The sequence below is a fragment of the Helicoverpa armigera genome, chromosome 26 (assembly GCF_030705265.1).
Source record: "Helicoverpa armigera isolate CAAS_96S chromosome 26, ASM3070526v1, whole genome shotgun sequence".
NCBI lineage: Eukaryota > Metazoa > Arthropoda > Insecta > Lepidoptera > Noctuidae > Helicoverpa > Helicoverpa armigera.
Genome location: NC_087145.1, coordinates 5,156,355 through 5,184,058, shown reverse-complemented (window position 1 = coordinate 5,184,058; position 27,704 = coordinate 5,156,355). Strand labels below are relative to the sequence as shown.

Here is a 27,704-nt window from a genome sequence, read left to right as displayed (position 1 = left end):
AGCAGTTGTAGGCTTGGATTTTGATTTAAGAGTTTCTATGATGGGATTCCAAGCAGGTGGTATGACCCAGCCATCTTCTCTATTGAAATTTGGATGTTTTTTAATTTCAATAGCCTCGCGAATCATCCTAGGTAGGAATCGGTTTTCTTTTGCAAGGACTTGTGGTTTATCAAATCTGATGTAATGCTGGGCCTTGTCTAGTGTGTGTTCACAAACTGCTGACTGTCTGGAACGGCGGTGTTTGACATCGGAGATGTGTTCTTTTACGCGGGTCCCTATGCTTCTTTTAGTTTGGCCTATGTAAGAGAGACCACAATCACATTCAAGCTTGTATACACCCGCATCTTGTAGAGGTATGTGACACTTGACAGGTGGTAAGAATTGACTAATCTTCTTCAGCGGCTTGAAGTAGGTTTTGATTGAAGCTCGCTTCAAGATGTAGCCAATCTTGTCTGTGACTCCTCTTATGTATGGAAGAACAGCAGGTAGACGCTCAACTGTGGCTGGTTTACATGCTTATTTAGTCATTGTTTACATGCTTACCCGTTGAAGACTGCATCAAGATTGTGTCTAAGAAACTAGCAGAGAATAACATGCCTACTGAATATGCTGAACTGTTAAAACATTGCCTAACATCTGGCTATTTACTGTGGAATAATCACTTCTACACGCAAGTGGATGGTGTAGCAATGGGCTCCCCAGTATCTCCCATTGTTGCTGATATCTTCATGGAGGATTTTGAGGAGCGAGCCCTGCAATCTGCACCCGTAACACCCAAATTCTACAAGCGGTACGTAGATGATACTTTCACAATACTACCATCTGACAAAGTCACAGCATTTTTAAATCATCTTAACTCCATAAACCCCAAAATTCAATTCACTATGGAGTCAGAGGCAAACAACTCCTTAGCTTTCTTAGATGTTTTGGTTATCCGTAACCCTAATAACACCTTGAGTCACACTGTGTATCGGAAGAAAACCCATACAGACAAATACCTTCATGGTGAGTCCCACCACCACCCAACACAGTTATCTACCGTTGGTAAATCATTGTTTCAGAGAGCACGTGGGATCTGCGATGAACAACACCTGGGTGCTGAGCTTCAACATGTTAAGCAAGTACTGCACGACAACAAGCTCCGAGTACCGCGCCCTCGTCGCAGAACCCGCGTGAAACCAGCCACAGTTGAGCGTCTACCTGCTGTTCTTCCATACATAAGAGGAGTCACAGACAAGATTGGCTACATCTTGAAGCGAGCTTCAATCAAAACCTACTTCAAGCCGCTGAAGAAGATTAGTCAATTCTTACCACCTGTCAAGTGTCACATACCTCTACAAGATGCGGGTGTATACAAGCTTGAATGTGATTGTGGTCTCTCTTACATAGGCCAAACTAAAAGAAGCATAGGGACCCGCGTAAAAGAACACATCTCCGATGTCAAACACCGCCGTTCCAGACAGTCAGCAGTTTGTGAACACACACTAGACAAGGCCCAGCATTACATCAGATTTGATAAACCACAAGTCCTTGCAAAAGAAAACCGATTCCTACCTAGGATGATTCGCGAGGCTATTGAAATTAAAAAACATCCAAATTTCAATAGAGAAGATGGCTGGGTCATACCACCTGCTTGGAATCCCATCATAGAAACTCTTAAATCAAAATCCAAGCCTACAACTGCTCGACCTAAGGATACAGTTAGCTCGTTTTGCGTGAATCGGATTGTCAATAATAATTAACAAAATGTAGGGTAGCTGTTTGTAACTAATATATCAAGACGACCAACACCTTAGTCTGCCCGTGACCATGGATGCTGTAAAGGATCCGAAACGTCGGGATTAAATAATATAATATAACCGCGATAAAATCCGTAAAAGTAGTTTTATTTAAATTACAAAAACAATTCTCAGTACAATAACAATACCATTACAGAAACGTACAGAAATAAACATGAATTAGTAGGTAAAGAAGATCAAATATTCTAAGAAGAAAATAAACTTCTTAATGGACATTGTAGGCGAAAAGAAATCAGATACTTTATTGATGAAACTAATGTAAATAATGAAACGCCTGTTCGTGACACGCCTACAGCTTAACGCCGACTTCCAAAGCTATTTACAAATCTTCTAATTATAAAGTTGATTTGATTTCTAATTAATCCTTTAGTTGCCAATTTAGAGGAAATCAAATCAATTTATGAATTCATTAAGAGCGTTTTGAGTGGTTTCATTTTGGGATGCCTTAAATAAGTCTCTACAGTTTCGGTAATAGGGTGTTGGTTAAATAACTATAGTTCTTTAGTTTACTTGTCTTCTTTTTCTGAAGAAATTTCTTCTCGTTGACGGCAGCTAAGTTTGGAGTGAAGGATCGGGAGCATGCCGCAGTGTATGACGCATCAGATATTGATGTGCTTAAGTTTGCAATGTGCCTTTGAATGTTTGTGTAGCGCTTGGGTCTACGCGAGCCTGACTACCAGGGTCTTTAACATGACCTGCAATTGGTTGTACATTTACTAATTCTCTAAGATCACGAAAAAATATATATCCATCATCTTTTAGATGTCTTCAAAGAATGGAGATAAAAGTTGTGTCATTTTTATAGAAGACACAAAAGAGAATAAAAGCATAATTGAATTTATTTGTACAAGAGTTAGATCCGAGGAAATGTAATAAATATATTAACAATGTCCCAGAGCGCGAGGTAATTTGCGAAAATTCGTATCAATTTGTATCGTTAGACTGCCGCAAATGTACGCAATTATTGATTTCAAAACCAATCGGTTTGACTGTGGTTTTATTGGATTGAAATACTTTGATTCCAATTAACCTTTCATTTTTTGGTGGTTAATTGTTACGACAAAACTGTCAAGCTCCGGAAGAAATTGATTAAATATTCCAATTAGTTTTATACAAGATATTCAAAATTACATTGCCTGGCTCCGTAGACACAAAGAAATGATATGATCTGTGTGCGGTAGTGATTATGTCAACTTAGTTATTTTTAATCAAAAAGCCATCAAGTTCAATATCTACCTTTTATTTATTTTATTTCAGAAACATTTTAATATTAATATCGTGAATTTTCTTAGGATCACCATTTTTACTTGAGTTCGTTACAAAATGACTTGTTTTATTGGTTGTTAAATATGTCCTTTTAAAGTATCTTTTAGATGTATTAAGGTACTAATCAACTTACTGACGAATCTCCATTTTGTATGAAATATGATGATCCCGTGTATGTACTTTATCAACCATTCTCAAAATAGGATCATTTTGGTTTATTGTAGCATTTTGCAAACTAAACCTCCTGGTCTTATCACACTAAAATCTTTCATTATAAAGATCGTTGTAGATATAGTCGAAAATAACTATATGCAAAATGATACAATGTAATTAAGTTTGTTGGTTGTTTCCATAATAAGCATTTAATAGAATATATAATACTATAAAGAAAATTCCGATATTCCAAAATGAAACTTATAATGAAACAGTCAACAAATACCATGTAAATGCAACCGTTTGTATAGGTATTGTAGAATGTAAATGTCCTAAAACTGATGTAAGCACACCTTTGTGACATTTCGAAATAATGGACTACCAGTATCTGGACATCATATTGGTCATCAAAAGTGTGCTTATCAAAATTAGCGTCAATGACAAGTTTGCAAAACACTGGTCCTATAACTAAATGTACCTGAAAATGTGTGTGCCTGTGTCTGTCTCACTGTCTGTGTTTCTTTCCCTTTCTCTCACGACATGTCTCTCTCACACATCCTGAGCAGGAATAACAGGTATCACTCGACAAGATTTTCATTTGTTTCCTTCCTTTTTTCCATAATTTCGCTTACGTCTTGTGCCGTTGCTTGATTTTAGTACTTGTTGTACATCAAAACAATTTTAGCTACAAAATGGATACTTACGAAGGTTTTAAAAAATAAATCACTGCCCCATTCCTTTTTCAAAATTATCTCTACTTTAACGTTATTCAAATCAACGTCTGTTATATTTCTTAATTAAAATGCTTTACATTCAAGAATAATTTTGTATCAATCTTTTATACTAACAACAACCACAGCATACGTTCATTTATATCATCCGCATTTCATTAATAAACTTTACAATTACACGCGGTTGTTTAAAAAACACATTTATAAATATTTTTAACATTTTGTTACGTATAGGTTTATGGATTTACAAGGTAAGTTTAACAATAAGCGCACTGCATGATTTGATGTGTTTTAAATCACAATCTTGGCTTTCAGTGTTAAATACACCTCAACTGTGTTTTTTATTCTTAGGGAAAGCAGCATTTTAAAATAACTTAAACGGATCTTAGACTAATTATATATTATTTTCCATTTACAATCTGAAAGTGTTCACAACTGACGTGACACATATGTACTTTTTCCTCTATATCAATATTCCGATTCTACTATGATTCTCTTGTTTTAATATCTACACAAAAGTGTCCAGCTTTCATCTCAATTTTACCAAGTATCGTAAGAACCAGTCCACCTTCAGGCATTCCTGGAGATGACGAATCGAAGAGACCTTCACGAGCGCAGCAGCAGAGCCTCAACGCTGAATGCATCCTCAGCAAAGAACAGCTCTACGACATGTTCCAACAAATCCTCGGAGTCAAGAAGTTTGAGCACCAGTTGCTTTTCAATGCTCTTCTTGTGAGTATCTTTATTTGAGTCTAGACTTTCTTCTGCTTTGATATCGTCATAATCATTAGAAATGTCAAAGGTTTTGAAGAATTTATATTTGAATTTACAAAAATGATTGTTGAAGATTAATATTGGTTCTTTGTGCTTTTTATAATAATTTAAATACTGTATCTTCAAAAAAGGTGATTGAGGCTAAATAAATGTAAGAGTTTTTCCTCCATCAAAATTGTGACAGATTTCGAGAAGCCTTTCATTGTGTAGGCATACTTAAGCTCGAGGTCCCAAAATAGAATTCTTTTGAAGCTCCTAATTCACATCAAAGCATTCGTGTTACTTTGTGATCGCTAATAATTAAGCTTATCTGAAGGTTAATTAAATGGGCTTAAATAAAATATTGTTTGAATTTGGCTGATTTATGTAGCGGAGTAATTACATATTTGAATTATAATTTTAATTTGCGAATAGATTTTTTGGACATGATCATGAATATTTTAAGAACATACGGGATTATATTCACAGTTGGATTCAGCCGATGAACAAGCGGCAGCTATCAGAAGAGAATTGGATGGAAGAATGCAGAAAGTCAACGAAATGGAAAAGGTATAACACGTTTCTGGCAAAGAACTTATACAACCAAAAACCAGAACTATGAAATTAGAAACTATTGAAGTTGATACTGATCATCAGTAACTGATGATGATGATGTTGTAGAATCGCAAGCTAATGCCAAAGTTCGTGCTGAAAGAGATGGAGTCGCTATACATCGAAGAGTTGAAGTCCTCTATCAACCTCCTGATGGCCAACTTGGAGTCCTTGCCCGTTTCTAAGGGCGGGGCCGACTCCAAATACGGCCTACATAAAATCAAGCGGTATAATCACAGGTCAGTGTTTTAATATAGGTGTAAAGAAAAAGAAGATCTAAACTTTTTTGTTTCACTTTTCACACGCAGACAGTTTTGGGAAAGGATCCAAATGTCTTTGCGTGTTAAAAGATGTCTATTTCAACAATTTGAGAATGCCTTTGCAACAATAAATAGTTTTTTTTTTTTTAGCAAGCTTGACAGCCACAGGATAAACTCCGATTAAAGTTATCTTTTACACAATTTCCTGCAAATGACATTTCAATAATGAATGAATCTGCAAATTCTTTGATGCAAATGCATTCTATTGTAGATATCTAAACAAAATTGAAAATTATTTAGTATGAGTGTTTCATTCCATAAATGTCGATGTTTGTCAAATAATGCTGTATTTGAATTTGATCGATGTTTGCTGATGATTGATCAACGATAAAAACTAATATTGCTACTTTCCTTGGTATAGAAATCTCTTTTGCTAGGTTTTCGATCATGTTATGTAAGACGTTATATAAGCCGGCTAAGCGGTATTTTATCTTTGATTGATCTATCTTGAATGGATGTTGAATTGAATTGGACTATATATAAACCTACTTACATAAAATCTATACTGTTTTATGAAAATGCGCGTTCTATGCAAAGAATATACATTTTTATATACAGCACTACAGCTTCTTACAAAGTCTTGTGTATTCTTCGCATGAATGATATGTATGTGTACTAATATTCTGTGTCTGTTATTCAAATATGGACGTAAACTTTTCAATTTTGTGTTACGATTGTCAAAATTCTAAATTGAAAAGGATACGTATTCGGTGTTTTACTTCAAACGTCAAAAAAGCAAATACGCTATACATTTTAGAGAAAAAACAATTTAATTACAATTTTATGTTTGGCGTATTTGCAATAATTTGTGAAAATATTTAATATCTGAAACAACTAAATAACTGTTCTAATAACATGTCTTGTTCATCTTCTTCACTATTAGAAATGTTTGGTTTTGACTGATATACTCATCTGGATGTAACGTTGATTTTCATACTAAACTTATCATGACTATATAAATCTTCTTTCTTGTGTTCAAACAAATGTATTTTTCATTTGTAACGATTGCTAAAACACTTCTGTTTTATTTACTACTATTAATCAACATGTTGATAAGGCAAATGTTACAAATAGAAAAGCAAGGAATCATCGGAATGGTTTCATTACTTTCACACATAATGTTGAACACAAATTAGTCAGAATAATCATTCTAACAGTCAATATATCCTTAGACGTTCATCCAGACATTCATTGTTTCTACTTGTTGATTTCTATTTGGTTTTTTTCTGTCCCTGGCACATAACCGGACGGTAATATTAAAGGAAGTACAAGTAATGAGTACAGAATTGATAATTTAAAGCACGTGTCTTGTGTAGCAGGACCCCAACACATTCCCTACATGAATGATACAGTTTGCAATCCTTATGTTGTCAAACGGACCACTGTAGACAAGTAAAAGTAAACTAGAGTAGAGCTTACTGCTAACATTAATAATTTAGATAAAGAAAATAGTGGTCCAATTAAATAAATTATTAAAAATACAGGAAATGACAACAATGGATTTATTAAAGCTTCCACAACACTGCCAGAAGTCTTTAATAAGCTTATAGTTAAATAAAACGTAGATAAACATTTTTATAATACTAGTCTAAATAGCTACAATAACACCCAAGCGTCAGCTTAATTTTACAAACGTAGATAAAATGCCCCAAATGTAAAAACTAGTGTCGTAAGCTTTTAAATATACCCCACAGCTTTAAATTTTTGTTTCACATTTTTACTCCTTTTTATTATGTTTATCTAATTTTATAACTATAACTTCATTTAATATATTAAATCTACGCTTCATGCTTCGGTAGGGCTTCGCTTTCTTATTTACAAATTTCATTACGCTGATCACGAGGCTCCAGTTGAAAGCACTAGACTATGTGGCATAGATTGAGTAACTTCACCCGTCAAAGTTAAATCGACTGAAGTAGACTCGACATGGAAGTGCACTATCGGATTTATTGCCTCGTCTTTCACTTTATTTTCTTGACCTCTTTCCTTGGCTTATGAACTGGAGTCTCTATTATCTAACATTTCGCTTTACACATTAAATACCTTAACGCCATTTTACCAGTACTTTAGTTATAGATAATGTGTTCCAACGTATTTGTAATGTTACCCTTTTGTATGCTTAATCATTCTTGGTATCGGTGATGGGATCTCATAATGTATGCCACCAATCACTCCCACGGGCTTGTGAATGTAACGATCGCTTCCTTCCCTTAAACTGTGGATATCATTCCTAACATGTAATTCATGATAATGATCAATGATTTTAAATGTTTGTGAAATAATTTATGTGGGTTCAATATATTTGGTGGTGGTATTTTGAAATGGTTGCTTGATGGTGATTAGATCGAACGCTGGACCGGATCCGAGTCCAAGGTTGAGTAAGCAGCTGTGTTTCAGATCGCAAGGCTCGCTTGCCAACAAACTGACGGGTGAAGCTGATGGTGGTGATGTGGACACTCAGCTCACGAAAATGGATGTAGTGCTTACATTCCAAATAGAGGTAACTTAGAAGAGAGGAAAACCACTTTATGTTAATTTCGAACAAATGACTTTTGTTTTTCTTATTATCAACTTTGTTCAGATGTTTCATTTACTTTCACAGTTGTATTATGTTATGGGTTACTTCATTACACTTTGTAACATTTGAATGTTTCGTTTAAATCATAAAGATACCGTAATTTATTGTTTAATCATTATTGTGGTTTGTTTTTTATTATATGGTAGTTCTTCAAGGGTATGTACCACGGTAGCATGTATCTCATAATATTGCCATGTTGAACACATTCTAGGTGGTTGTTATGGAGGTGAAAGGTCTGAAGTCTTTAGCACCAAATAGAATAGTTTATTGCACTATGGAAGTTGAGGGAGGGGACAAACTGCAGACTGATCAAGCTGAAGCCTCTAAACCTATGTAAGTTAATTTTACTATTACCTACTTAGTTAAAAGATAATCTAGTTTACGACATTTCATCTATGTATAATAAACGATCTCAATGCTCTGGACTGTACTAGGCTTCTGCTCAGAATCAACTGTAATACTTATTGCAACATAAAATATGATACAAAATGTAGGATTCGAAATAGACCGGGTTGATCCATATTTTATTTCAAAATATCTGCGTCACTCTATAGACGGAATTAATTTTCGGTGGATGGCATATACTTTACATGGATCTGTATTTATGTGGCAGAAGTCATATATGCGGATTTTTCCAAATCCGAGGATCATAATATTTACTTAAAGTTCTTTTTACTACTTTTTAAGAATGTATCATGACTAATTCCTTGTGTTATAACCAGGTGGGATACCCAAGGTGACTTCAGTACGACACAGCCGCTGCCTGCTGTAAAGGTGAAGCTGTATACTGAGAACCCTGGAGTACTGGCGCTGGAAGATAAGGAACTCGGGAAAGTAGTGCTTAGGCCGACACCTTTATCTAGTAAAGTAAGTTTACCATGACCCTTTTAATTTTTATTACAATTAATTTCGTTTCAAAAGTGACATTAGGTCCTGATTAATTCAACGATTGACAATGAAGGCAAATCATAAATCATTGTAATCAATCAATCAGACAAATCAACTTAATCAACAGAAAACCTTAATTATTCAGAAGAAGGAAAGTGTATAAGTATATGAACGAATATTGCTTACAGTTTATTGAGCTCTAGATCTTATATTTCAATCTATGGTTTTATGTTTACAGGCACCTGAATGGCATCGTATGACAGTACCAAAAAATCTACCAGACCAAGACTTGCGAATTAAGATTGCCTGCAGAATGGATAAGCCACTAAACATGAAACACTGCGGGTAAGCACCAATTTTGAAAGTTGTATGTAAAAATTGCGTACGGCCCAATATAGCACCTTGTGATACTCTCAAACGTATCTATGTATCAGGTACTTATATCCATGAAGTCGAATGCATTAGCCAAATCCAAAAGATTTTTTGGCTCATTAAAAGCATGATTATCGGAGGTGCTCGTGATGACATTTGTATGAACCAGAATTCAAACTACAAATATTTTTATTTAGGAAATGTGATTATTGTCACATAATTTCATATTCCAGAATAGTTGTCAATCTTTTGTCTCTCCGTCTGTATTTTCGTCTTCTTGCCTATATTTAAAATGTTTTCTTCTTTTTCAGTTACCTTCATGTAATTGGCAAAAACGTTTGGCGCAAATGGAAGCGTAGATACATGGTGCTGGTCCAAGTGAGCCAGTACACGTTTGCCTTATGTTCGTACAAAGACAAGAAGTCGGAGCCGGCTGAGATGATGCAGCTCGATGGCTTCACAGTCGATTATATCGAGCTAGCAAGCGGTACAGTACTTGTTCTTGTTTATTTTAATATTATAAAGTTAGTCTGTTTGAGCTCTAGATATTTTAGGGCCACTTTTTTGAAAATTAGCAATGCGTTTATGAACAGCTAGAGTAACTATCACTAAAGTAACGTTATCTTTATGATGATTCTCTGATTCTTAAGCATTGAATATGGGTTGGATATTGATAAATGTTAATCCAGATAACTTTGTAGCTTGGATCAGTATTCTAGTGATAGTAACATTAGTAGCAACTTGAATATCTTAAATTATATTAAAGACAAAATCTATGTTCGAGGATAATTTTAGATACTAAGGATCTTTTATTTATTGACAGGTTGTATTTAAAGTTCACTAAAATGTTGTTTTGTTTTACAGCTCAGCTGATCGTCGGACAAGGTAAGGCAAACAAGAAAACAATAGGTAATGAACATTTTTGTGATTATTATTCTTTTATATTTATAGTTTTCCTTTCTATTTCCTATCTTGTTTAATTGAATTTGCACTTTAGAAAGTATCCACTTGGCTCACAGCTTTAGTTTTTAATGGGTTCGATACCCAGATAACACTTTAAAGTGCAATTTAGAATATATGTGCCTAAGAGCTCCCCGCAGACTGCAAACTAAACGGTCGGCCGATGATTGGACCAATATAAATCTAATTAAACTTTTTAATTGGTCCAATAGTTTACCAATTCTATGTGATGTGTCTTCTTCCATTCATGAGCCCGATAACACGATTGGCCGACTAAAAGTTTGCAGTTTGCGGTGGGTCTTACACTATCAAAGGCTTTAGTCAAAACTATTGTTTCAGAGAGAACAGTTTCCAAAACTTACCATTCAATAATTTCCAAAATTAATGCTTCAAAATATCTTTCCTGTACTATAAATAGCTGCAAAAACTACGAAATCACTACCCTTAGACTTTTTGCAGAATTGGAGGGTGCTAAATACTTCATGAACGCCGTGCGTGACGGGGAGTCAGTTCTCATGGGAGTCACTGATGAGAATGAGTGTCATTTGTGGGTCATGGCCTTATACAGGGCTACTGGACAGAGTCATAAGCCTACACCGCCTACTACGTCTGATACGCATCATAAAATTATGGGAGGTAAGTTGGTGTCTTGAATCGCTATATGAAGCATCTGTGATTTTTGAGCAGATATTAAGGTTGAGTTGAAACGGAATCTGCAATTCCTGTAAAAAGTAATTTTAATATGTCATCAACATAGAAATTATCTTTTTTTGGTCACAAAACTGTTGGAGAAAACAAATTATTGTCTTATGGCTGTGGGATATTTAAAAGAAGGAATGGTTTTGGCATTATCTTAATAAAAGCTTTATAGTTTTTTTTATAGATCCAAACAAATTGTCATATCATTCTGAATCAACTTTAACATAATCTTCTTTCCTGTCTTTCAGACGCAGATAAAGCTCGAAAGCATGGGATGGAGGACTACATTCAAGCGGATCCGTGTCAGTACGATCATCATCAATTGTTCTGTGTGCTGCAGTCTTTAACTTTGAAATATCGCCTACAGGATCCTTACTGTTCTTTGGTAAGAATTATTAAAAGGTCTTTCTGTATACATAAAATGATAGTCATCATCTCAATCATTGTTATCGTTTACCTAGCCTTTTCATTACTGTACATATTGGGATTGGCATCAGTTTAACCAAATCAAACTTTTTCCAGTGCTTTTTCCCATTTCTATATCTCAATAATTTCAAATTCTACCAGACTCAATCATACAAAACATTGTAAAACCTTTGTATAATATTATCTTTTATCTTTCCAGGGCTGGTTCTCCCCTGGCCAAGTATTCGTCCTAGATGAGTACTGCGCAAGATACGGGGTTCGAGGCTGTTTCCGTCACTTGTGTTACCTATCAGACCTCCTCGACGTTGCCGAAAGCGGGTCTCAAACTGTGGACCCCACACTCATGCACTACTCCTTCGCGTTCTGTGCCAGTCATGTCCATGGTAACAGGTAGGTAGTTAGCTAGAATATTAATAATAATTATGTTAATTTTATCAAAGGCCTATGTAAAGTAGTGGGTAATGATGATGATGATGATGAAAATTTTAGTAATGTTTCAAATGAAAGACTTGAATTTGGGACTGTAAACAATTTAAATGCAGTTGACTATGATGCAAACCATAAATCCTATAGTTTTGTAAAAATAAAAAAAAACTAATTAGAGGCTAAGAGGCTTTGTCTAGCTAAGGGTTATAATTATGTGATGACTAACAAATATATGATAAATGGCCAATTTTACTTATGTACGTAAAAATTTAAAATCATGCATTTGTAGTATACTTGTAAATAGATCTTGTAAACAGGTTGGTATTGAATGGTACATAAATGTGTTAGATTTGGTGTCCCTCAAGGCAATGTATTAGGACCGTAACTGAATGTGAATGTGATTTAGACGTGATCTATGGATAAAGAAAGCTGTATTTGACAAGATATTTAAAGACTTCTTGATATTAGATAAATTGAATAAGTATAATAAGGAGCAGACGTATCTTAACAATTGGTTATTAGAATCTTAATTGATAAAAACGAAACTTGAGAGAGACTTTTTCCAAAAATATTAGTTTCTTGCTCACAAAGAAGTTATTCTTCAAATAAAACAGTTGCGTCAAATACAGCTTGAAAAAATACCAGAACTTTGAATGAACCACAACCTACTTTACCTTTACCTCACTGAACATGGGTGTGATGTTGCTTCTGACTATTAGTAACTTACCTATACTAACTGACTATGCAACCGTACTAAATGTGCTTACTAACTATGCCTGCTTCACCTTACTAATGTACTATTTCGGGCTTTTGGATTCAGCAGTCGTATTGAAAGAATAAAGAAATGAAAATAATGTAGTCATTCATGATAATAAAGAAACGAAGTAAAGACTACTTTTAATAAACGGCTATTTGACGTTAAGATGAATTCAGTTGATAGCATAGACGTTATGGCTAATAAGCCAACGTTATTTGAACATAAAGATTTCAAATACTGTGATATTGAAGCAAAAGTTATGACAATTCGTCTAAAAGCAAACAAATAAAACAGCATACACATTCTTTTGAAACAATAAAACCAGACCAAAAAGTCATAAACGCAAATACTGAAGGCAGAGCAAACAAAATCAAATTCACACTCTCCCTTAAAACTAGCAATAAGTTAGTATAAGCTGCTGATTTCACAGCCTACCCTGTACCCCGCTTGTGCCCTACTAGAGTAAGCCCTACGCCGGAAGTGGTTCACAGTACAGCGACGTTGCCTGGCAGGCCGGACGGGGTGGGCAGCATCACCGTGCAGGAGAAGGAAAAGTTCGCAGAGATAAAGGAACGGTTGAAGGCGTTGTTGCAGCATCAGATCACTAACTTCAGATATGCGTTCCCGTTTGGACGGCCTGAGGGGGCGCTCAAGGTTGGTTTGTCAGAAAAGTCAATAAAGATCTTAATAGTAATTTCACATCAATTATAATAGAGTAAATAAAGTCTACTCTGTCTCACACGTTGATTTAAAATATCTTCTCTTTGGTAGACACTAAACTAAAAACCCAAGAGACTAGATTAAATAACCAATTCTGATCTTACTCTATATTTATTTGAAGAATCACAATTGTGCTTGTAAAGTACATTGAGAAATATTTACTTAATAGTTCAGAATATGTGTCATATTTCAGGCGACCCTATCACTATTGGAGCGAGTATTGATGAAGGATGTGGTTACGCCGGTAGCACCAGAGGAAGTCAGAGCAATGATACAGACGAGCTTGGAGAACGCAGCGCTATTGAACTATACGCAACTCAGTCAGAAGGCTAATATTGAAGGTAGGATCTTTAAACACTTGGTACCAGATTAGTCAACATGTCTTGACATCACTGTAGAAGATGATGATGATAGATGCTTTTGACTATGTAAAGCCAGAAACAACATGTATCTTTCAGAGGATCTAAGAGGAGAAACAATGGTTACACCAGCAAAAAAATTGGAAGATCTCATTCATCTAGCAGAACTTTGTGTCGATCTACTACAACAGAACGAAGAACATTATGCCGAGGTAATGTAGCTAGATCAGTCTTCCTTTCCACCCAAATATAGCAAGTTTCTGAGTTAACATTGATATTTGCGAAGATTTTGATGTAACATCTGAAATGGTTAATACCAATGTTATGCTCGTCAATGTTTGCCTAAATATTATATTTATGTCTATCCTGAATGTCGTGGTTTCTGTTTTGGTAAAACATTATAATGCGACCGAGTAAATGAATATTCTGAAAGATAACTATAACTTATGTTAAGTCTTCACATTTGCTCTGAATAAGTTCGCATTCAAATGTTTTACCAAATGTTTAAATGTTGACTGGATAGCATCCTATTCTCCTGTCGCTATTAGTATGGGGAATGTCAGGCAGTATTGTTATATTTATTTCATGAGGTTGAAACGGAAATTGATTATTTTCATTTCAATCAATGGTACACGATGCTTTCTTTCAATTAATATCTGATTTATCATCAATAATGTAAAAATCTTTATCGTCATCGTGTACTTCTTTAGTTATAAAACAAAATATTTATGTTTTCCTAAATTATGTATTTTATGTCGCTTCGTCGTCAAGTGAATGTTATATAAGTTCACTTTCCGACATTGATGTACGCTAAGAAACTATGACTTTTATTATCCACTTCTATCTTATATTTTATTTCTCCGCAGGTTTATAACACAAAACCGGACTCTAGCGGTCAACAAAATGTAACTACTCATGAATTTGATTTGTTGCTCGGCTGAACGAATCACTTGTCAATCGTTTGTTCACATGATCTTGGTCATACTTCACTTTGATTGGTTTCAATATAAAAGGAGTAGACTCGATAAATTATAGTTTGACTCGCTTGGGCAAATGCTTTAATGTTACTTCAATAGTCAAAAGCATTGCATGAATTACGAATGATATAGACGGTTTTGATTGACTGAGATCAAACTTTTCATTCTGGGCTCAAATCAAAAATGTTTCATTCTTAGATTTAATTTCAAAAACCAATTGGCCGGGTTTTTAGTCGTTTATGTCTGCAATGAAAAGTGAATTTTGTATATTTTTTCTACAGTCTACTCCGACTTTCGACTCACGAAACATACATTAGTTACAGGAACAAATGCTTCTACATGACAATCTAGGACATACAACACATTGAGCACATTACAATTATTATTTTCAGTAGTGCGCTATATTTTATTATTATTTATACATTTTCTATGCTTACATTTTGCTTTATTTATGTGATTATCTGAAAATAATTTAAAAGGTACTGGAATTGATGACTGTGTTATAACATTCACTGTATCTATAACAAAATCCTAAAAGACTGCAGAAGATGATTTTGATTCAATAGTAGCACCTTTTAAGCTGATTTTCGTTTAAGCACTGACTCCTATGTAATCCATACAGTACACATTAGATTGTCAGTACAATAAAGCATAGCACATGTCATGAAATACTCTACTAGTATCAGTACTCTATTCTGTCAGCTTCTAGAGTGTGAAGTAGTGTGGTCCTATCATTATGTTGTGTTGAATCTTGCATGTCCACCTTTAGATCTGTATTTAAATTATTGAAATATTTGTCAATTAATTTTGCATTTATATTTGATTCCACCTCTAGGGTTTCGTTAATAGTCATATTAAATAAGACTTTAGCCGTATTAGAATCCGGCGAGTTATTATCGAAATTAATTTAATTTTGATCATTGATAAGCATGGAAGATTAAGACATAATATTAAATTATCATGTTATGTTGACTTTACCGAAAGTTGATGTCAAAATATAAAATACTCGGAAGAAATTAAAAAAAAAACGAATGCGATCATATTGATTTCTGACACTTACGCGAATATTAGACATTTAAATAAAACTACTTTTACTGCCCGTGACCATGGATGCTGTAAAGGATCCGAAACGTCGGGATTAAATAATATAATATAACCGCGATAAAATCCGTAAAAGTAGTTTTATTTGAATGCGATCATTTTAAATTGTGAATGATAAAATCATCCACATATCCAAACTTTTAATAGTTTGGACCATTTTTTTACATTCTCACCCAACGTCTTTGAAAATGATGATGATTTTAGAAAATATTTAAAATCCATCTATCTGCACACAGGCTTTCGCGTGGTTTTCGGAGCTGTTGGTAGAGCACGCCGAAATCTTCTGGGCTTTGTTCGGAGTTGATATGGACAGGGTGCTGGCAGAACAGCCCCCGGATACCTGGGATTCCTTTCCCCTGTTCCAGATCCTTAACGACTACCTCAGAACTGATGGTGAGTCCAAAAGGATCGATTACTATCCAAATCCAATCTTTGGAATCTATGCTCTCTAACGACGAGCTTCTTACTAACTTTTTCCTTTTCCTCAATGTTGTGCCGTAGTACCAGTAAATGTTAGTAATGTGATATGAGAAAAGAAAAGAATTCAAAATATTGAATTTGGAATATTTGATGTACTTTTTCCCGTCTTCTTCCTTTTCTATTTTCCGTAAAGCTCCTTTTATATCATCACCAGAAAATCTAAAAGGTGGCAGGTTTCATGAACATCTTCGGGACACGTTTGCTCCTCTTGTTGTGAGATATGTGGACCTGATGGAGTCTTCGATTGCGCAGTCGCTACATAAAGGTTTCGAAAAGGAAAGGTGGGAGATCAAGGGGTAAGACTAAACTTTATTATTATTTTGTTCGTGTAAGTCTTTTGGTTATTAAAACATCTTAAATGTATGAACAATTGGAAAGTTCAAAGCTTGTGCATAACCATTTATTTATATATTTTTTGTTTTGTCAAAATCTGAAAAGGGGAAATACCTTTTTATCTTTGATATAATTAAATTGAAACTAACAAAGTACCCATAGTCGAGTGGCTATAAAAAACAGAGAAACTATCTTCCATTTTCAGTTTTTATTTTTCAATTTAAACGACATCTTTTTATTTAATACCATATTTAATATCCAAGCAAAACTCTTGTCAAAATTTGCATGCTTATCAATTCATACATGCCAATTTTGCGAACGGAGGTCATAACACGTGCAACATTACCAGCAATGGCTGTTCAACGAGTGAAGAGTTGTTCTGGAAGCTGGACGCGCTGCAGTGCTTCATCAGGGATCTGCACTGGCCGGAGCCGGAGTTCAGGTCGCACCTGGAGCAGCGGCTCAAGTTGATGGCGTGTGACATGATGGAGACGTGTATACAGAGGACTGAGGCTTCGTTTCAGGTGAGGAAGATTTTGAGGAATGTTATAAAGTGACAAGTTGCAATGATTATAAGATAGCTCAGCTTTGGGACGCTGTTAATCAAATCAGGCCTGTCTTTTCTGAAGGATTTAGGCTTTGACCTTCATTCATCTTTAGTCCCGGTTACACTTATGTAGCAACACAATAAATTTATTTATAAACAAACTATCTTTACAGGAAAATAAACATATATGCAACTAAAAACAATTATATAAGCAACACAATTAGATTACAAAAAGGCATATTGGTACTTGCAACACCATTCGACACAATCGTCTTAAATTATCAGGCACCTTTGCATCGTGGTGGTTGCTCATACATAAAACACCACTATGTAGAGCAACCAAGTGATATTTCTGTACGTATGTTATCCAGTCGTGGCTGAAGAAGAGCGTGACGTTCATGTCGACGGACTACATCCTGCCCGCGGAGACCTGCGCCATGGTCAACGTGGCCCTCGACGCTAAGAACCAGGCACTCAAGTTATGCGCAGTTGAAGGGGTAGATATTGTGAGTACTTATATCTCTTTTCACACAGGTGCAAGGCAATGGACTACAATTAATGGAATCCAACCCCCCAGATTTAATTTCGAAGTCACGTAAACTCTGCCTGATGTAAAGTCTACAACAGACATAGTTGGCGAGACGGTTCTCACCCAAATAGGCCAAGAACTTGATGTAGAGGAATTTGTTAAATTCAGATATTGGATAACCAAGTTTTTGTGTAAAAAGGGTGAGGTCTAAAATATTTGAAAGCAAAGATAAGATCATAATGGACGATAGTTCATGTAGAATGGCGAAGCGAAATTATAAATGATCCTAAGTAGAGATGCCATGAAATTCAGTAAAAAGAATAATACACCATTGACTAGAATAGGAAAGTGGAAATATCAGACCACACGCAATTGTTCTCATGAAATATACAGTCATACAAATGGAAGATAATAGATAATCGCTATAGAGCAAAGCGCTAACATAACTATCATATTAATCACATCGTTGGCTTTCACATCATTCAAAACATTCAGCAACGCTTGATCATATTCTAGAAGTCAGATACTGCTAGAGTAAGAAGCTTCGCTTTCGATTCAGAAAGGCCAGCGCTTCAACCTAAGGCCATACTTTCAAAGCAAGCCTTCTTTTCAACAAAGTGACGAAGAATTTGCCGAAGAATTGAGCTGCAAGGTGCTTGGCCTCAGCTTTAAGACTAAGAACAAATAGCTATGCTTTCTATTTCAAAAGTTCGGTAATTCTTATCGAGAAACGTCCGATTTTGGATAATCGAGTGCACATCGAACCACTTCCGACACACCGCTAGATCAAGGCCTTTCCATACTCCAAGGACCCACCTGAGTTGAGAAGCAGCCACTGTATGTAAACTATCTAATTCTTGCATGCTGTTCCCAAACGAGCTTGAAAATAATTGGATTGCATGAAAATTTACAAAAAAAACGCTGACTTTCGCTGGTTGGGCTCAATTTTTCAGAAATGTCTAAAATTACCACCTGTCTTCTGTTCCTGTCTATAGTCTTGAGTGCTTGATGCCTCGAAATTAAGAATAATCGTAAGATTCTCCAGGTCGCAATGCCTGTTGAAATTTCAAATTTATCAAGGCTTTCCATCTTAGGAAGTATTCCATGACTAAATCCAAAAAACACTTCATTTATTTCATCGAATAATATATTATGCAACTCACTTTTTCATATCAGATCTTCATGTACCGACTGACTGACACACAGTCTTCAAAATTTCACCATCATTCCGCTACTTGCGAAGTTATCTTTTACTAGTTCAATCCATTTTCGAGCTGGCCGAGCCGAGAGTAATTTATACTTGCCCCTGAAAATGCCTTACCTATTCTGATACCCAAAATACGCTTACCATTGTGTGCCACAAAATAATGAATATTCCAAAGCCCCTTTTGGATCGTGAAGGCAATGGACAGACCCTGGAAAATCCAATTTCTTCTCTAATACAAGGTCAAATAAATCTAGGGAAGAAAATAAGGATAGGTACGGCATAATGCATGAGCACGAATCTGTGTTGCACGACTCTATGTTTTACAAGAATTCGGGGATGTCAAATTGGTGATGCCAATTTTAATGTCCCCAATAGATCTGAATTGGCTGCAAATGTCTGTTGACCCCGATGCCTGTCCTTAAAGCCAGTCATGAGCACTTCGAGACGCTTAACTGTCGCTTAAAGAGTTAGCCGTTGCCTTGTTTTCCTTTATCAGAATTCAGGGAATAATTCAAATGTCAGTTTAAGAAAGAAAAGGCCCACTTCTAAGAGTGGAGATCCCAGTAAATGCTGCTGCGAAAATATTCTGAGAGCTCCTAGCCCGGATTTATGCAAAATTATTTTTCAAAATTACGTTGGAATTGTGATTTGGACAATTGGCATTTCCGGAACGTGAACTTGAGGACTGATTTGGTCTTCTTTAATTGGTATTCCTGAAAGCTAAGAGCTAAGAGCTCTCCAGCTGGGGCGATATCTTAATGACCCCTTTTAAGAAATTCTGAGCAAATAGATGCGAGATGTTTTCCATGCTTTTGTACCTCCCGGCTTATTTATTGGTTAAATTATAATATGTGTGAAAGGGAAGACCTTTCTTGATGTAACTCAATGGGGTGTTTGACTTCTTTTGGGTGATACCCTGCCATTATTTATGTATAAGATATAAAAGTTGCCAGGTTGAATGTTCATTGATAAGTATGTGTTTTTGACTAAATACTACAATTACAAAAGAGTCAAACCCCTATTGCATGTGCGATTAGAAATAAGCTTTGTTAAGAGACAGGAACAAGAACTACAGCAAGACTTTTACCTAGATCGATTAACAGAAGCTGTGGAATAAAAGAAGACAATTTAAGAGGACTTAAAACAAATGGTGTAAACAGAAATGCTAATAAAGATGCTTTTCCCCCTCTAGTACCAGTATCACACGAAGATGGATGCGCAGATAGAAGCATGCCTCCAGGGCATGGCTACTGGTATGACCACCAGGTTATCAGCAGTGCTGGAGGCTACGCTTGCTAAGATCGCCAGGTTCGACGAGGGAAGGTGAGACAATTAGATATATTGTAGTTTAATTCTTTCAGGACCTGACCCCAACATAGCTTTGGTACAGAATAGGATGACGAATTCTTTTAGATCAGATTATGTAAATTTTTTACGCACTCTGTAATGCAGAGTAAGGGCAATAATCTAGGGGACTTGATTGTGAAATATGACCAATGAATGTTCCAAACCAATTTAAATCTTCCTGTTTTTGATATTCTGAAACTTTGATTTTATTATCTTAAGACCATAACAGCAAAAAAATCGTTGATGCTTACATATTGGTCAGCCCTTAATTAAATTATTTTGAGAAAATAACTATTTTAATATTTCCAGTGGTTTTAAAAATCAACTGTTTATGTTTTCAGCTTGATCGGGTCAATCCTGACGATAGCCAACGTGTCGGGTTCCGGCAAGGACATCGGCCAGGGCTACGTCAACTTCATGAGGAACTCCATGGACCAAATAAGATCGAAGGTGAGGACTTGTTATTAATACTTAAGAGCTTCTTGACTTGCCTGCAAGCTTCATGTTTTGGACATGAGAAATACATACACCGTCATTGAGACCACGCTTCTTAGATTTAGAGAAAAAAAAAATATGTAGCTTGTTTGTGGGCCATCATGTACCTACAGGTATATGTCGCAACATGCAGCCTTTTCACTTAACGTCATAGAGATGGAGTCGTTCCTAGCATACTTGTAAAAGACCGGACAGACTTCAACTAAACCGTTATTGAGAGCTACTAGGATACTTTCCACAATCATTGAAGACAAAATTTGTAATAACTACAGATATTGCTCGATATAAACCCTTAAAACTTCTTTTGGTCAAACTCCGTAATATATGGTAATTCATTCATCTCCAGGTGACAGACGAGCTATGGATCCTGCAATTGTTCGAGCACTGGTACGGCATACAAGTGGGGCTGATCAACACATGGCTCGCGGAACGGCCGGCGCTTCACCCACAGCAAGTCGCCTGCCTGTCCATCATATTGAAGGTATAGCATCATTTATCAACTTCTACAAGTTTCTGTATAGTGCAAAATTGTGAAAGTATTAATTACTCCAGAATTATTTGCTTGTTATTAAAATAAATATGTGAATTTTACTGGGGGGAAAAATATTTTAAATTGGTAACACTCGTGAAAAGGAATGACGTCTTCAGTGTTGCGCGACTAAGAAAAATCTCCCAGAAAATGGGGAAATTAAAAGTTGTTGTCAACAATGCCTTTTTATGGAATTAAAAACCTAACTCTTCTTGGCACTATTAAAAAATAAATATGAAATAAATGTTAACGTGATTTATTACTTATATTTTTTTATTACAGAAAATGTACAGCGACTTCGAGTTGCAAGGAGTGATCGACGATAAGTTGAACTCGAAGGTGTATCAGAATGTAGCAGCCAGGATGCACACTGAGGAAGCTACCTGCAGTTTGCTACTCTCACAGCAAGATGCCAGGTAAATAAGATATTTTTTACGATTTATATACGCAGAAAATTATATAAAAAAGAAGAAGAACAAAATCTGTCTAACTATTGGATAAAAGATTCTCAAAGTCCAATAGCGTCAGGAATTAGCAAATCACTGTAGTAATCATACATTAGCTGAGCTTAGAACTTGCACAGAACACCTTTACATTTGGTTAACTTTTTGTATTATTACCGTTATTTTGAATAACTCCATTTGAGATGAAGTCTACGAATTGCCATATATTTTTTTATGATTCCGTATATTATTATAAACTTAATCAATTATGATTTTTACTGACTTATGTGAAGAAATTTTATTCACGACATGTATAGTCGAACAAGAATCTTACATGCTGTCATCATCATTTCAGACTTTCATCATTTTTCACCTTCAAATTGAGGCGGTGAACTAAATTCGAAGAGTTACATTGGCATTGTATTGACATATTGAAAATACATTTGTTTTAAACCTTTCAGTTTTTTTATTTATTTTTTTGACCCTGTTCCACCACACGCACCATAACATTAGATACCTCAAAATTTTGGACCTATCTAATGTGGCATTAGGTAATTTAGCACAAGCTTGAACCATAATCACCATGAAACATAGACTTTGTTTTCATAGCTTATTTTGCAATGAAGATAATCCTGGATACCATTAAATCAATCATTGCGATGATATAGTGCTGTTTATAATAATGTAACAAGGTTTTGGCAATGTTCGTGAATGCTAAATGTGGAAATTCCCACACAATTATGAAAACAGATATAAATGAGTAGGTATATGCATGCTAACTCACAGCAATTTCTCACGAAACATTAGGAACAAACATTATTTGCAAATGCTTTTCCTACATTCAAACATTTTAAAAGAACAACGGATATAGAAAAAAAATAATGCTTGTTGTATATAAACCTAGATACATTAAATACGTTTGAAACAAAGCATGCTGATGGGATAAGATCTGGTACTTAACGAATGAGCGAATAGACAAAACAACCGCAACCAGTTTTCCAGTTCATCAAAATCGGCTAAATCCTTATAAAAGACATAAGCAGTTTTGTCAACCGCAAGGCAATTGCGTTTATTTCAGCGGTGGTGACGACGGTGGGTCTGAAGAAGGATCGAGGAGCGGCAAGTCCAAGCTTGAGGCGCTGACGGAAGATGCCAAGCTTGGCAATGTTACTGCTGTCGTTGGAAAGGTAATAGCATAAACCAGCCATAATGCACTGCACTTGTTTGTTAGTATTCCACCGTAGACATGGAAATCAATTTAGGAGAAAGGTAAGGATATTAGCTACACCAAAACTTAACGAAAGTATGTATGGTTCGCACCAAATAACTTCAGTAATTCGAAGTAGGCCATTTGCTGCATTTGCTTGTCCGAAATTCTCTACCTAGAATCTACTTAAAAGATTGAATTGGCTATTATGGACTTCTTAAAAAATTAGGAGCGAAATAATCGCAATCAATTGAGAAGTTATTTGCGGTAAACCGTAAAAAAGTTTTATCATCCAGATAGATGGACCGAACTGCAGAATATTTTAGTTTTAAATACATTCCCATGGCCAAAGTCCTACAGGTCATTACCACCTAAACAAAATATTTTCCACGAAGAATATAAAGAGGTCTTTTTATTTGTCGAGATTTATATCGTCCGCAATCACGGATGACTATGATATAAATAGGAACATGAATCGCAATGACTCACGCTGAATAGAGAATAGGTGTGCTCGTCTTCTGCCAATGAACTTATTAATAAATAATAATAATAATAAAGTTTATTGATCCACAGTTACATTAATGAGTCACGTTTATAAAATTAAAGTAAATTATTACAAATGTTCGCTGTAACTTCTCTATTGGAGACATTTTCATAGGTTCTGTGGTCCCCAAACTAGGCGCTGCCTGTATCTTGGGGACCTACGTTGTGATCACATGACAGTTTATACATTGAGTTTTACTCTAGGTCAGATAATGTTTACTTTGTTATGTAAGAAGTGGACAATTAGAAGCTTATAAAACTATATAACGAATATAAAGTGAGATCAAAAACTTAAACATAAAAATAGTTGTCTTTCTCTGAACAATTAAAATTAAATTAAATGAGATCAAAAACTAAAAACATAAATTGCTTTTTCATGCAAACAAATTGTGTCTCTCTGGACAATTAAGTACAGGATAGGAAAAAATCTTAAAAAATAATAATAATCAATAAAAAACAAGTTCTTGTATATGTCTGTTTTATAGACATTGAGATTTATTTGTGTGGGCTGTGTGTGGTGGTTGGTGTTTGAGTGTGGGTAGTGCGTGTCTGTGGGTTTTGATAGTAGTGTAGAGTTGTTTTTGTGTGTGATGATAGGTGTTTATGTTGGTGTGCGTGATTATATGTATACTAGTGTGTCCTTTCGAGTGTTGTTGAGGTAGTTAGAATGCTTTCGGTTTCCTCGTATGTGAGTCCCAATAACAGTTTTTTGATTACCTTCTTGCAAGAGTAAAGAGAGAGTTCATTAGTGGATCCGGGTATACTACGGTTGACGTTGTTGAATATTGTGGTGTGTAGGAATGTAGGACATCTTCTGGCTAGGAGGGAGGTGGTGCGTGGTACTGGGACATGGAAAGTTCTTTTTGATGTCAGTGTATAGTAGTCCGGTCTTTTTTTTAGATTTTTGTATATGTGCAGATATGCATTCAGAATATAAAGTTGTCGAACGCGGAGGACTTTAAATTCATTAAATAAGGTGTCTGTGGGATATAAGAATGGCTTCTTGAGAAGTACCTTGATGACCGCTCTTTGGGCTCTCTCGAGTTCTATGAGAGTGGTTTTGCCTGCTCCTCCCCATATTGATATACCATATTGAATTACGGATTGACATATAGCATGATAGACCATGCGCTGCGTATCTTTCGATGTCCTGTCTCTGAGTTTTTTCATTATGTAGATGAGCTTCCTCACTCGTGATGATAGTGTTTGTATGTGTTCTTTGTGCGATAGATTTTCGTCGATGAGAAGGCCGAGGTACCGGATAGAGTGAGTCCGTTGTATATGTTCGCATGAGCAGCTATCTTTTGGTGTGTTTGATGGGCATGTGTGAAATTTTAATGAGAGGTGAGAAGGCGGACTAGATGTTACAGTTTTGAAAAATGTAATTGCTTTTGTTTTTTTGATATTTAAGGTTAATAGGTTGTAGTTTAGTGTATGTGCTACTATTGTCAATGCCTCCTCTGCCTGGGAATACAACTGTTCCCAGGTTTTAGCTTGAAATGAGATTACTGTGTCATCGGCATATGATATGAGTTCTGCGTTTGGTAGGTTTAAATTGAGTATGTCGTTCATGTATATGGTGAAGAGTGTTGGGCCTAGTAGACTTCCCTGCGGAACTCCAAAGTTAATGGGAAGCTTGCTACTGGAGTAAGATCCTGATTTAACATACTGGCTTCGGTTGGTGAGATAACTACGGAACCACTCCAGCGGTAAGCCTCTAATGCCGGAGGCATCTAGCTTTTTGAGAAGCAGGTCTGTGGAGATGGTGTCAAAGGCTTTGGCCAAGTCTAAAAGACTGCCATGCATCGGTCCCCTTTTTCTATGCAGTTGGCTATAGATTTCGATAGTAAAAGAGCAGCATCCTCTGTAGATTTTCCCTTTCTAAAGCCGAATTGTCTTTCTGATATTATGTTGTTTTTTTCAAGAAAATCAACTAGCCGAGAGTTTACTACCTTTTCAAGAATTTTTGATAATATACTGAGAAGTGCAATGGGACGGTAGTTTTCTGGTTTATCCGTTGGTCCCCCTTTGTGTATAGGACTTATTGCAGCGACTTTCCATTGTTCCGGGAATACTCCTGTTTCTATACTAAGATTAATGATGTAGGTAAGAGGTACAGTTATGAATTTTTGAATACTTTTTAAGAGCCTAACGCCAATTTTGTCTGGTCCAGGACTGCTGTCGTTTTTCAGTTGGTTAATGAAGAGGGCTACTTCTGTTTCGTCAGTAGGGTTGATAAAAAAAGAGGAAGGTGTATATTTGTGTGGTGTGTATTTATTTGTCAGGGACGTCTGCGTTTCGGATATTCTAGTGAGTATGGTGTCGGCAAGGTTCTTTCCCACTGTGGTAAAATAGGCGTTGTATTTATTTAGACAATCATTTGGATCTGGACAATTTGATATTGTGTCAGATCCATTATTCCTCTGTGTGGAGGTAGGGTCATATATTGATTTTAGGACTTTCCAAAGCATTCTCGGATTTTTATTGTTTTCTTGTAGCTGTTGACTATCATGTTCAATTCTTAGTTTGCGTAGGAGATTATTGCAAAAATTTCTGTACCGTGTATATATTAGTTTTTTGCTGGTATTTTTTGGATCTGCCCTCAGAGATAGGTGGAGTCTATCCCGGTGTCGTATGCATCTCATGAGCCCTGGCGTGATCCACGGCTGAATATTAAATTTGCTACGAGGTATTTTGGTTTTACGGGTGTGTTTTTCGATTAGGCCTACGAGGGTTGTTGTGAACAAAGTTGCCGCCGTGCTCGGGCACGATTGGGTTAAGACGTCTGACCAATCCTTGTTGGCTAGCTCTAGGACAACGTCGTCTTCGTTGATTTTGTATTTCCAGGCGTTTGTTTTTCTCCTCGATGCATCAAAGTTTGGTAAACAGGCCATTGCTATGTCGTGGTCTGTGATGGAGCTTTTACATATAATACCTCTAGGTTTTGGCTTGCTCTTAATGAATATGTGGTCGATACATGATTTGCCTCTGGTTGGCTTGGTTATGACAGGAAGCAGGGAGTGTGAAGCCATTAAGCACAAGTAATCGTGGTGTTTATTGTTTGTGGTGCTGCATATGTCGATATTTGTGTCACCGGAGATAATAATTGTGTCGTATTTGTTCATTGTCTTTAGGAGAGTGTCTATGGAAGCGATGAAATCAGATAAATTAGAAAAAGAGGGTGAGCGGTATAGTCCCATTAGTGCAATTTTGTTGTTTAGAACTAGGAGGAGACTATCAGTGTCCAATAGGTTTGTGCTGGTTATGGATACTTCGTATTTGTTTTTCACGTAGATTACGATTCCGCCGTTTTTGTTTTGTTGTTCATTCGTTCGGAAAACACTGTAACCAGGAAGGTTATCGATTATCGATCCTTCGTGTAGCCAACACTCGGTTAAGATAATGACGTCAAAGTTCACGTCCAGTCGTTGCAGCGTAACGGCAAAGTCATCGAAATTTCTTTGATAACTTCTAATGTTTAAAGTAAGTAGTTTAAAATCGTTTTCGTGGTTATTGTTTTTGCAGTAATTCCTACATTCTTCCAGTTCGTTAAAATCATGACATTCTAATGTTGTTAAGTCTTCAATATTTTGTATAATGTCATCCAACGCCATTACTAAAGAAATTGATAAAATAATGTTTGTAGTTTTTTAATACGATGGTTGTGGTCATATTACTTTAGTATTTGATATTTATCTAAACAATAGTAAACTATGTTTGAGCATGTTGTATCTATAAATATGCAGACACAGAAACTCTCAAAATACAACATTTCCTAGTTAATTAGTTTTCGTTGCGCCTTCCGATTTACAGCGAGCATTATTTAGCTTTCTGACAAAGTTTGCTTTCCATAATGAGTGACTGATATTTCATAATAAGACATAATTTTCAAGCTTTTCCTAATCCTAAACCGAATCTAGGTCTTCATAGAAAATATAAATAAATAAGTAGGTACATATTCGGTAGCTGTACGCATATTTGAAAGCTTTATGTTAGCAAGTCAACTTTCGTTTATAAAAAAAATATTGCATAGGTGAACATCAGGCTCACCAATATAGGTCGACCATACAGTACTTAGCTACATTGATTTTACTATTCTAAGAAAATGTACGAAGATGACTGTAACACCAGGTACATTGGCTCGGCT

General features: G+C 35.8%; 2 protein-coding genes across 24 annotated transcripts in view; one reads left to right on the top strand and one right to left on the bottom strand.

Annotated features, from left to right (window-relative positions):
* The window catches only part of LOC110375042 (filamin-A), a 307,158-nt gene that overhangs the window by 255,910 nt on the left and 23,544 nt on the right, over window positions 1-27,704 (bottom strand). The window lies entirely within an intron of this gene.
* Window positions 1-27,704, top strand: part of Cadps (Calcium-dependent secretion activator) — a 52,073-nt gene that overhangs the window by 21,542 nt on the left and 2,827 nt on the right. For 7 of the 23 annotated variants that reach the window (XM_064041755.1, XM_064041744.1, XM_064041749.1 and 4 more), the window contains exons 9-34: window positions 3,785-3,793; window positions 4,524-4,681; window positions 5,192-5,272; window positions 5,384-5,553; window positions 7,978-8,134; window positions 8,424-8,545; window positions 8,935-9,079; window positions 9,339-9,445; window positions 9,784-9,959; window positions 10,337-10,381; window positions 10,892-11,068; window positions 11,380-11,516; window positions 11,757-11,947; window positions 13,202-13,394; window positions 13,654-13,801; window positions 13,919-14,031; window positions 14,686-14,724; window positions 16,134-16,290; window positions 16,511-16,673; window positions 17,060-17,234; window positions 17,629-17,763; window positions 20,186-20,316; window positions 20,682-20,790; window positions 21,182-21,316; window positions 21,647-21,780; window positions 22,886-22,994. In XM_064041755.1, coding sequence (XP_063897825.1) covers window positions 3,785-3,793; window positions 4,524-4,681; window positions 5,192-5,272; window positions 5,384-5,553; window positions 7,978-8,134; window positions 8,424-8,545; window positions 8,935-9,079; window positions 9,339-9,445; window positions 9,784-9,959; window positions 10,337-10,381; window positions 10,892-11,068; window positions 11,380-11,516; window positions 11,757-11,947; window positions 13,202-13,394; window positions 13,654-13,801; window positions 13,919-14,031; window positions 14,686-14,724; window positions 16,134-16,290; window positions 16,511-16,673; window positions 17,060-17,234; window positions 17,629-17,763; window positions 20,186-20,316; window positions 20,682-20,790; window positions 21,182-21,316; window positions 21,647-21,780; window positions 22,886-22,994 — 3,416 coding nt within the window. Of the gene's footprint in view, window positions 1-3,784; window positions 3,794-4,523; window positions 4,682-5,191; window positions 5,273-5,383; window positions 5,554-7,977; window positions 8,135-8,423; window positions 8,546-8,934; window positions 9,080-9,338; window positions 9,446-9,783; window positions 9,960-10,336; window positions 10,382-10,891; window positions 11,069-11,379; window positions 11,517-11,756; window positions 11,948-13,201; window positions 13,395-13,653; window positions 13,802-13,918; window positions 14,032-14,685; window positions 14,725-16,133; window positions 16,291-16,510; window positions 16,674-17,059; window positions 17,235-17,628; window positions 17,764-20,185; window positions 20,317-20,681; window positions 20,791-21,181; window positions 21,317-21,646; window positions 21,781-22,162; window positions 22,265-22,885; window positions 22,995-27,704 lie in introns of those variants that run through there. The other 16 variants (XM_064041756.1, XM_064041747.1, XM_064041750.1 and 13 more) reach the window with 14 other exon arrangements.